At 41.9% G+C, this 11,424-nt stretch overlaps 1 protein-coding gene across 2 annotated transcripts; it reads left to right on the top strand.

Moving 5' to 3' along the window:
* Positions 1–2,259: 2,259 nt before the first annotated feature.
* zmynd19 (zinc finger, MYND-type containing 19) lies at positions 2,260–10,198 on the top strand. Of its 2 annotated transcripts, XM_030436492.1 has the most exons (7): positions 2,260–2,551; positions 4,331–4,390; positions 4,493–4,599; positions 5,819–5,959; positions 6,078–6,258; positions 6,420–6,558; positions 6,645–10,198. In XM_030436492.1, exons 1-7 carry the CDS (start codon positions 2,501–2,503, stop codon positions 6,647–6,649), a joined length of 684 nt encoding a protein of 227 aa, XP_030292352.1. In that variant the 5' UTR covers positions 2,260–2,500; the 3' UTR covers positions 6,650–10,198. The 2 variants fall into 2 exon arrangements, with proteins under 2 accessions (XP_030292352.1, XP_030292351.1); XM_030436491.1 differs by having other exon boundaries at positions 2,261–2,551; positions 6,420–10,198.
* Positions 10,199–11,424: the final 1,226 nt, after the last annotated feature.

The raw sequence follows: 11,424 nt of genomic DNA, 5'->3' as shown, positions 1-11,424 counted from the left end.
CACCTCAGACACAGCTCGCTTTAGCAATTGAGAAACGCCCACTGTCTGGATGAGAAGACCATATATACATTACGAAAGATGGTCTATACCCCTTTTACATAACCTGAGAAATTAGAAAGAGTTAATTAATTTGCTTTTTATCTTAAGTTCTTCTGATGACTTCATATAATCATATTACTGGAAGATTAGCTTTTTTTTTCTTTAATGTGCCCATGTGACATTGTTGTAACTGTAAATTAAGTGCCTTTTAACCTATGTGCTCAGCTTTGACCTGCGGATGCCAATACTAAAAGCATCCTGATGAGTAAAAATCGGTACAAGAGGTTTTAAAACAAAGGAAAATAAAAGGCTTTGTATCGTCTTTACATCACTTTCTACCCTACCCCTTTTTAAACTGAGCTTAAATGAAAGACTTTTTTGTTAAAGCTATTTGGGAGGAAACAGATCAGATCTCGAGAAATTCAAACCAGCACGAGGAGCGACACACCCCCCACTCCTCCCAGCTCCGTGTCTCTGAGTAACTGGATAGGAGTGATTGGCAGAAGAGAGTCATGCCTTCTGGCTCAGACAAGGTGGGTCTCTGCACATTTCTCTTTGAAATGAGAACAGCAGAGGCACAGGGCTGCCATTGTTCCAAACATAAGAAGATGTTTTGTAATGGGTAAAAACTAGTAAACATAAGACATACAGGTGTTCACAGCATGGAATAAACAAGGATTCCCTGTGATGTCAAGGAAACAGCTCAAACCTTGAATACACACCGTAAAGAGCGGGAAACATATATAATGTCAGTATATCCGGCATGTACACTCAATTTTGTCGATAGCATTTCAATGCGCTTGAAGGATAAATTCACCTTCACCTACTCACCCTCATGAAGATTTCTATACCACAAAACATTTCTGGAGCTTCACTGCAAAAGAGAGTTGCAACATCCTCAAGTTTAAGTTCAACAACTGAAGTAGATGGGGACTTGTTTTTAGACCAAAAAACAAACAAAACAAAAAAACTATTTAAAATACAATAGAGTCATACAACTCTCCAAGCATCATCCAGGTCTCCAGAGGACCAGAGATCCCAAATTGATTAAAAAATATCAGTTTTTCATTCTTTTTAAAGCTGAAATTTTCACTTGAGCTTTTTAAGCTAAAGCATTAGCATGCACTGTGTCTGAAATGGCTACACAAGCTCAGCTGCACATTGAGGGTGGAAATGAAATCTTTTCAAAACATTTTGGCAATTCTATTTCTCTTTTTTTTCATATTTGAAAACAAGTCCCCACCTACTTCAGTTGTTTCACAAAACATTTTCCAGAAATGTTTTGTGGTCTGCAAAACTTCACCTGATTTTCTATCAGCATGAAGGTGAATAGATGATGAGCTGAAATTTCATTTAATGCTGAACTGTTCCTTTAATGTCTGATTATACAGCTGAGAACTGTATAATAATGTCTGAGAACAGCATGCTCACAAAATAATGTTTTAAAATATACTATTTTTGCACTGTCTGTCTGACTTAATTTCCACTTTAATGTTTCAATGCACTTTAACTCATTAACTAAAGAAAATTGTGAGAAAGCATCAGAGGAGATGTTTTTCATTCTTTACTGTATACAGTTGGACTAGGATTTGTTTGGAAACATCTTTACCAATTAATCAAAATGTTGTGTCGAGTGAAAAACATCACATTCGTTATCTTAGAAATGTATACATACACAAGCTGTATTAGAAAAAACATATAATTTTAAGTTATAATTGAATATATCTCAAGTGTGCTTTTTACAATTCTTAATAATTCTTAATAGTTAATCTTCTGAAACATTTCTTTATTTCCAATTCATGTAGTACAGGTCCTGATCTCCAGAGGGTGCTCAGTCACTTTAGTAATTAAACTGAAAGTAGTCTTCTCTGACTAGAAGCTGTGTTGGTATGTAGATGATGAACGCTCCACATTACAGCGCTGCTGTGCCAGTTCAGCTTTTCCTATAAAAGTATTTCAGTGCCAGTGTTTGTCCTTTTTCAGACAAGGTTTTGTTTTCAATGTGAAATTCTAAGATTCCAAAATTTAAAGTCACATTTCTGTCTCCATGTAATCCTACCCCGCCATCAAACATTTCGCGCGAAAATGGCTAGAAGTGGTCACGAGAGTGCTATGACGTTATAACTCGAACAGGCGGCCCTTTAAAATGGTCGTTTCCTATTGGACGGCCTGATCTGACACCTCGTATTAAAAAACGTAACGTCGTATGTGATTGGACGGCCTGTTTAGTGGCTTGGCCTGCCCCGCCCCCCAGCAGCTCGCTCGGCTTTCCTGCGCCAGCAGCTGTGTGTCACCGAGGCTGGGCTGCTGCCGGAGAGACCCGGAGTCAGGGCAAACACCAAACCGCTTAACCCAAACTGGCATCGCCGCGGGGCTGAGGGGCTGCCCCTGCGAGTATTAAACCTGAATACCGTTAGGTTGGATCCTACGCCTCTCTCCGTCACCACCGCCCGTCTTCCTGATGTCGGATTTCAAGCTCGGGATCGTACGGCTCGGCCGTGTGGCCGGGAAGGTGAGCTGGATCCCAGGGCTGCCATGTGCGGCCGGGGAAGGGCCCGCTGGGACCGCGAAAAGGCGATGGAAAAATAGGCTTTACGGTGATGGGTTGGTGCTAGTCAACAGCTTTAATGCTTATGAAGCCTTCGCCGATGCGGGAGCTGTTCAGCTTTGCTGATTTTTAGCTGCATTTGAACGGATTAGAGAAGCCGGCCGCGCCGAGCCAGACTGGTTTTCTGTGTGTTCCTCCGCCGCCACCACACAGTCTCGCTGCGAAGCTAACGCTAACTAGCACGTAGCGGGTTACGCTAGCTAGTTGGTGGCGTTAAGCGGAGGAATAGCGCCTTAAATGTAAACGGTGTGGTCGGTATTTAGTTGTTACCGCTGCGGGTTGTGTACGGAGGGAAAAGACGGCTGCTGTGCTGTTCAACGGTTGCGTGTCTGATGCTAACGGTCGCTGGTGTAGTTAGCAGTGCCACGCTAGCTGTGTTATTTGGATTACACGGTGAAGTGTCTGCTAATGAGGAAGCCATTGCCATGCTCCATCAACTGATTCTTTTGTGCAACGTGACAAAGCACCGGCAGGACAGCACACTTACTGAACAGCTGTGGGCACAAACTTGCATCTTCTTTTTTGGGGGGGTCTCAAATTATATAAGTGTCGCTCCACATAGATGTGACGTTAAACTGTGGCTGAATGTCGGTCAAGAAATGCCCCCGGCTGCTGCTCGCACTCCGAAGGACAGACGCTGCCCACCTGCTGAGTAACGGTGCTCCTGGGCCCCGGTCAGCAGACATACAACTATTTATTACATGATGTCACCACTGTCAAGATCCACACAATAGTCTGGCAGTCGAGATAAAGTGTCACATTGCATGTTTCGACCTTTTGGTATGTGAGCAACACCACCCATGCTGTGTTGGAGCGTGGGGCTCCCGTGCTGGTGTCTTGTCACGTGCATGTGTAAGTCCCATTTACAGACACGGACCTCAGGTAGCTGGTTGACAACGCTTCTGTTGCTCCACAAATACACATGTTGCATCTCCAGCTAAAATAATGTCAGATGAAACCAGGAGTTTGGATGTTTGACACCTAAAGGAGACATTCCCTCCGTTCGCGTGCACACACGTGCAGGCAAGCATACCTCCAGCTGCTTATCATGTGTGTATCTCTGTTGCGGCCCCTGCAAACAGGCCACTTTGAATATGCACTGTTCTGTACATGTGGCATCTATCTGCATGTCCATCCATCCTGGGGGGGCAGAGGCAATGTCCTTGTGATCCTGGGCTATACATATTAAATTGATTTTGATATAAGTAGTGGTGTTTCACAAACCAGTTAAATCGTGCGGATTACACCAAAGCCACATGTGGATCTGATTAATTTGTCAGGGTGGATGTGGTTAGTAAATTGCCCCGGTGACTAAACTCACCTTACCTCATGTTTTGGATAACATGAGGTAGTTCTGCAGGAAATGTGCAGTATCTGGGGGGGGGGAATTGATATTTGCTAACTAGGCTGCTGTGCCTGACACATTATTTTATGACTAATTCCTGACTGAACTCTGAACCATCTGTTGTGTCTAATTATGTCACTTGTATAACTTTCGACACAAACGGCCTTGTTGTGATTGCTTGAACAAGTAACGGGTCTTGGTCTCACGCTGGCTTTTTATCCCCTTTTGGATTCCTCGTAAAATGCTCCTAGAATGTTGGAGTCCGTCGATAGCTGTAGGAGTTGTTGTGGTTGTTGCAGTTTTAGGTGTTAACCTGAAAACATTCTCTCTCGTTCCAGACAAAATACACGCTGATCGACGAGCAGGACATACCGCTTGTGGAGAACTATGCGTTTGAGGTAAACTACAAGGATACCGCAGCAAATTATGTTCATGGCATGTATAGCTTGTACACTTTCCTGATTGTGCCAGTGTTAAACTGTTATATTATCTACCTCCAGGCGCGCATGGAGGTGGATGCAGATGGCAATGGAGCGAAGATCTTTGCCTACGCTTTCGACATCGGCAAAGGCCGCTGGGCAGGACGGCCGCTGCATGAGCTGCTCTGGTAAGTAATTCATGGACTGAACGTATTATTTCTTTTGGAGGTTTTGGGGCCCAAGACTGTTAGTGAGCCTTCAAATTGTGAAAGTGTCCTTGAACGGGTTCTCCTGATTGTAATCAACCTGAAAGTTCTGAATAGAAAAATTGCTGCAAGTTTTGTGGTGGGGCCATTTTGCAGCATTCAATAAAACTGCATATAACTTTAGGATTCACAGCACATATCTCTCCGTTCTTCTGTATCTTAAACGACAAGATTTTGTATTATTACCAGTGCAGACTGGTGCTTTGTAGCTGACCCTAACCCTCCCAAGTGGCTTCAGTGAAGGTTCACATCAGTTCAGTATACTGTACTGGTACTGTCTATCTAACTCATTTCTAGCCAACGCTTGTTGTTGATCTATCCTGTTATATCATAGTATCCTATGTTTATCTGCGTATTAGTTGAGCCTTTTAACTCTATTGTCAGTATTGGTTTTGAACAAGAGAAGATCTCAAAGACCTGCTTGTGGCCTTTAAAATTTATGCTCATGTAGGATGAGACTGAAATACACAAAGGAGTGGCCATTAGGGCTGTACTGACTGTGTTGTCAAAGGAAGCTTCAAATGTCTTCGTATATTATGATGTCATCGCCCTAAAAAAATCCCCAATTGGAGTAGTGATTCATTGGATTAAATGAGTTAGGCTTTTTTTAATTAAATCACCCTGATGGAGCGCTGAGTGCCAAGCAAATGCAGACCCATAAAGTGATATTTTTGGTTACAAGTTGCCTAGTTTACTATAATTGTGTTGCATAAGAAATACTGTATAAATATAATTTCTGGTGCCATGAGATTGCTGACGGACTGCAGGTTTGTGTGCAAGCAGGAGAGAGAAAAAAAGGTTTCCTGACCCCAGTAAAATGTTTTTTGGATGCTGAACACCAACGGATATAGATTTACACAGAATATTTCTTTAGATGAAGACACAATGTGAATTTTGGAAATGATCATCCATCTTTATTTCGCATACACATTGACTTCTGGAATTTTGCTCTATACTTTGAGTTGATGATGACGTCTCATTCTGATGTTGTCAAATACCACCGGGACGCTGGCCAGGCCAAAGCATCAGTATTTGACAACCAGCAATAATCAGCTATCTTTTGTTTTGTTGTCTACTTCTGCTTTAATGAGCTGTGATTGTTTTGTTACTGACTTATGTTCTGATTCATGTCCTGACCCAGGGAGAAGCACAGAGGAGGCATCGCCCCCAGTTTTCAAGTCATCCACATCAACTCTGTGACGGTGGACAACCGGCTAGACAACCTGCGACTGGTGCCAGTGGGATGGAGCCCCAAACCAGAAGAGATCTCCAGCAAACAGAGGTATGACGACTGTGTGGTAGCTAAATGCAGATTTCTTACTGCTCACATTTAAATATTTTTTGGTAAATATTTAAAACGCATGCCTGATATTTCTTCCCATGTTCTTCTACTCGTCCAGAGAGCAGTCTCTGTACTGGCTGGCTATCCAGCAGGTACCAGCAGACCCGGTGGAGGAGCAGTATCTGGAGCTGAGCCGCACACGCTACTACAACGCTAACGGGGAGCTGGTGGAGGAAGAGGAGTGCTCCTGCACTTACTATGAGTGTCATTATCCTCCTTGTTCACTCATTGAGAGGAGGGTATGTACTGTCACTTGTAAAACAATTCAATGTTTAATAAAATCAAAGTCCTTCATTCCTTTTTTTCCCTCCTTATGAAGCCATCCACATGTTGACCATACCAAATCATACGCCAGATGGACACAGAGCTGAAAGTGATTTCCTTCCTTGTCTTTCCACAGCTCCGGGAGTTCAACATCTGCGGTCGCTGCCAGGTGGCTCGCTACTGTGGCTCCCAGTGCCAGCAGAGGGACTGGCCCGCCCACAAGAAGCAGTGTCGCGAGCGCAAGCGGGTGCTGGCCCTCGAGTCGGAGCCCGAACGATGATCTGCCTTCATCCTCGCCTGGGAGAGGAGGAGGGAGACCGGGGGTGGGGAGACAGGGTTAGACTTGTGGGAAGGAAGCGGGGATGAAGTGCAAACTGGGGAAAAATTGCTTACAAGGGACTAACGACAGAGGACAATGTTGGTTGCTTGATTGTTTAACGGATTCAGGGGGTAAGGGGAAGGAGAGTAAAGCAAAAGACATCTGCCACTTCCCAGAACTGGTAATTCTCCATAGCTTGCTTTTCATGTGGATGACGGGGAAAGTTTGTTTTTGTTTTTTCTTTATTTTTTTCTCGAGGAGGGAGACCCTCGAGCTCTACCTGCTGCTATGGTTTTGTATGTGAGGGGGGGAAAAAAGTTGTCTTGTTGACGAACTGGACAAGCTTCTTTGGACCACAATACGAACAGTTGCCGTCATCCACTTTTCGTTTCTCCACCCAGCCGCTGGGTGCGGTGACGTCTGTGCAAACGGGGGGCGGGGGGGACCCAGGGGCTGCAGTACCCATCGTTCAGCTGGTACAATGGGACATGGACCTTTTCACTGTATCGCTCCCCTCTCTGACCTCTCTGGTGCACATGGCTGCTGTCTTCATGGTCATCGACACCTTTGCCGCCTCCCTGTCTGTTGTTTTCCCCCCACGCAGCCGACCACGACACACATCAGATAGATTTCACTGATTGAATCACACTACCAGTATTGAGTGTGGGAGTGTGTGTGTATGCTTGTGTGTGTATGTATGTATGTATGTATGTGTATGTGCTGCCAATATGTACTGAAGGACATTGACATGGTCAACATGGGTATCAGGCATGGTTAATGTATGTCTTTTCTCTTCTGAAAGGGGCCATATTACACCGTTTTAAAGCATAAATTGATAAAAATAAATAAAATATTTTCACTGTTCTATGATAAAGTAGCTGCCAAATAAAGGCTTAAATTTCCTTTTTCTAGGCGTTTTTCTTTACCCAATTTTTATTATCAGGATGCATCGATTGTAAAATTCTGGGCTGATACGATGTTTGAAATAACAATTTGGCATATGGCAGCTGCTGATTAGTTTGTTTTCATTTTTGTTATTTATTCCCTTCTTTTTTGAGTCAGGGAAACAAATAGATCTTCATTAAAAAAAATACTCAACTGCTTTTAAAGTTATTTAACCCATTGTTACAAATGAAATCATACACATGTATTAAACAGCCTATTAAAGGTTCCATATATAAGAATTTTACTTCACTCAATGTATTAAAAGTATAGACGGAATGTGAAAAACAACAGTTTTGACAACATGCCCAAGAAGTTTCTGTATTTTGTTGCGTAGACATCTACTGAAGTTAGCATGTCGACTAGCTAGCCCAGCTTGCAGCTATCTGCACGGCTAATTGGCTGGTGGCAGCCAAAGCTAGCAGCAGGTAGCGGCTACACCGGTAAAATGCTGCCCCCGTTGTCTTTGGAGTTCGACAGCTGGCCAGTTCATACATTGTATGAAGTAGTTGCTTCAAAAGGCTTTATAGCCGACAATACAACTGGCTACTTAATTATTAAGAAAATAATAGCCCTACATAATTGATGACTCAACCAATGAACATCGGCCACTGCCGCCAGTTAAAGGAGCAGTATATAACAATTGGACCCCTGTCGTAATCATACCCAAAACAAACGGGGAAGCACGTCACTGTAGAAACTGCTAATCTGTCATGAGCTAGGTAGATTTGGTAAACCGTGCATCTAGCGGTCTGGACTGGGAGATCAGAGCACCAGTGGAATGTTGGAGTTTACACTGTTGGCACAGGAGCTTAGCATACTAACTTCAGTAGGTATCTGTGCAACACAATACAAAAACCCCTCTAGCATAATATTAGTGCTGTTATTTCTTCACTCTGTCGATGCATTTTTGTTCATTTTGGAATTTGTCAACTAAAATTCCTGCGTATTACACCTTTTAAAGTCATCTTATTGGCTGTCAACAAGGCAAATATTAGCAAAATTCAGTTCAGTAGGCTTTACTGGCATTATATTGTTTGTTGCCAAAGCACAACTGCAATTACAAATTAACTGTTCAGCCAATGTCGGTGCATCCCTGTTTTATTTTCCATTCATTTGAACAGACTTTTTTTTTTTTTTTAAGACTAGGTACAATGTTTTAATCACCTGAAGTAACTGGATTTATAACAGCCTTTTTTCCGAAGTTCTCAAGTTCCTGATTCAGAAGCCGCTCCTGGTGTTATTGATACTTTGAAAAAGCATTTTCAGAGTACAGAAACTGCTTTTCTTGTTACCACACGATAATTATTTAATCCTCTGGAGACACAAAGTATCTGTCAAACGTTTTTTTTTTCCGATGATCAAAAGTAAACGGCACGTGAGAAATGGTCTGTGCCAAAGTCTGCTCTGACCTGTTGTTTGGCACTCCTGTATCAGCTGGTTTAAATCCCTCCAGTCAGTCGTAGTTTTGCTGGTTTTTAACAGACACCTGTCTTTCCAACTGTATTTTTGCATCTGCAGGGTTACTGTGTGTGTGTGTGTGTGTGTGTGTGTGTGTGTGTGTGTGTGTGTGTGTGTGAGTGCCGGTGTGTGTGTGTGTGTGTGTGTGTGTGTGTGTGTGTGTGTGTGTGTGTGTTGGGGCCGGGGGATGATGGGGGTTCCTGCTCAGTTTCTTGTGTGAGAGTTTGCTCTAAGGGTTATTTTTTTGAAGAAATTCTATCAATGGAGCTATATTTATTTAAAACATTTTGATTGTGAAACATGTTTTTTTTTTTTTGTCCTGGTGATATTTGAAGGTTATAAAAAACAAAAGTGGACAAATGTGGGACCTTTCTATGTCACATCTTTTACGGGCAGGGAGGGGGACTGAACATTTCAACCCTGCTACTTTTGATTTTCTTTCTCGAACCCAGGATGAATGGATGAGTGAGCGCGTGAGTCCTCCTTCGGTGTTGCCCTTTCCCGGATTTTCCATGAAAAACACTGCACACCATCATTGTCACTAAAAAAAATCTTCCATGTGAGAGACGTCTGGGAGTGTAAAACTTGAATCCCTTCTCCCCTTTACACACCTTTGGTTAAAAAAAAAAAAAAAAAAATTCTGGAGAGTGGTTTTATGAATTGAACCATTTCCTGATTTTTTTGTTTTCTGAAACAAGACGGTCCGAGTGAAATTATTCTGTGTCGACTTCTCCTCAATCGCCTGCCTTCCTTGTATTACCTACAATGCACACACCTGCTTATTGTGTCCTCTTGTGTCTTAGATGAGGAGTCCAGACACTTAGTAAGCATGTAATTCACAGATGTACATGCGACTCGTTGATTGTTTAATTTTGTATGTGTGTGTGTGTGTGTGTGTGTGTGAGAACAGGTTTTCAACACTGCACTAAAAATTTGGCTCCCATGTTAGCGTATTTGTCCTAGACGGGTTGAAGGGAGGGGTGTGATTTGGATTTGGAGTGTACAGATTGTGTCTGAATTCTTTTTTTTTTTTGTTTTTTTTTTTTCTGTTTTTGTTTTGTAAAAATATAAACATTAATCACCTAGAAATAAAAGAGCTACAATATGTGAATGGAAGAACAGTTGGGGATAACTGACGGTTGCTTTTCCAAATGTAAAATGATAATAAAATAAAATGAACCTCATTTGTTGGAGTCGGCGTGTGGCGTCGGTTGAGTGTGAACGGTGGCGACCAATGTGGGGGTGGGAAATTAGCACAAGAATTAGCATATTTGTTTGCTAACGCGTTGCTGTATCATGGTGAGGAAACAGACACCAAGGGGTTTAATGAGGTGCTGATCACTGACGGCAACAAGGTGAGAAAAGCGCTGCACACTCTTGCCGTTTTCTTTAATTAGATAGCATGTTTGTGTTGTGTAGACGATTCACAAACATGTTATCTAAAAAAACAGAAAAAAAACATGGAGGCGGAGTTTGCAAACACTTTGTTGTCACCTCCCTATAAGCACCGTACAAACATGGAGCAAGTGGTTTATAAACACTATTATGTAGCATTTAGCCTCTTTAGGGCCATTTTAACACACCGCTTCTCTTTTTTAAACATTTTCTATTGTTGCAAAACTGCATTTTATTATATTGTTATATATTATCTGTTTCTACACAAGAGGAGTTATGGTTGTTATCAGATATATTTACAAAGTTATATCTTATTACAGCAAAATCATAGTGTTTATCAACTATTCGTTAAAGGAACATTTCACCCCAAAATTTAAAAATGTTAGCAAAGTATCTTAAATGCCTTTGTATTGTAGATAGTTTAGTGAATGAAATTTTGACATGTATAGTCAACAAATTTTCTCTTCATATTTTGGAAAGTTCCCCTCCGGAAATGGAAATTCAGCCATTATGTTTTCAACCGCATGCTGATGGAAAATCAGGCGATGAACAGACTGACGTAGATACGAAATACAAAAATCAAACCATACTATAGCTCGTCCTGGGTAATTTTAAGTCCCCCGACCCTCAAGATCCTCGTGGGGTGAGAAGATATTGATTGAGTTTTAATTTTTGGGTGAACTGTCACTTTAAATGTTTACATACAGCTTATACAATCTAAATAAGGGAGGTTTAATTGAGCGGTCTTTCTTTCTGTATTTACTGCTTTAAAGATTCACCCAAGGAGTCAAATTTTTCCCCATAAACGTGAAGTCTATCGCTGAATTGATTAGTAAATCATTTCGTCGATCAATAGAGAATCAGTCAACAGCAATCTTCATTATACATTTACTGGTTCGAACTTCTCATATTTTAAGATTCCCTGTTCTATAGAATTATAAATTATTTTTCGCTGAGGCATTTTTCACAAAATTCCGCCATTTTTCTGCCAAAAAGAGTAGAAATACATGATGCAAATAATCAT

The sequence above is a fragment of the Sparus aurata genome, chromosome 12 (genome assembly GCF_900880675.1).
Source record: "Sparus aurata chromosome 12, fSpaAur1.1, whole genome shotgun sequence".
Taxonomy (NCBI): Eukaryota; Metazoa; Chordata; class Actinopteri; order Spariformes; family Sparidae; genus Sparus; species Sparus aurata.
The sequence above is the reverse complement of the archived record's forward strand: the minus strand, read 5'-3'. Positions and strand labels throughout refer to the sequence as shown.

Excerpts from the sequence above, each read along its gene's own strand:
- zmynd19 (XM_030436492.1), top strand. The coding sequence starts at position 2,501 with ATGTCGGATTTCAAGCTCGGGATCGTACGGCTCGGCCGTGTGGCCGGG. Across the intron at positions 2,552-4,330 it reads TCGGCCGTGTGGCCGGGAAG|ACAAAATACACGCTGATCGA; the intron begins GTGAGCTGGATC and ends CTCTCGTTCCAG. Across the intron at positions 4,391-4,492 it reads TGGAGAACTATGCGTTTGAG|GCGCGCATGGAGGTGGATGC; the intron begins GTAAACTACAAG and ends ATCTACCTCCAG.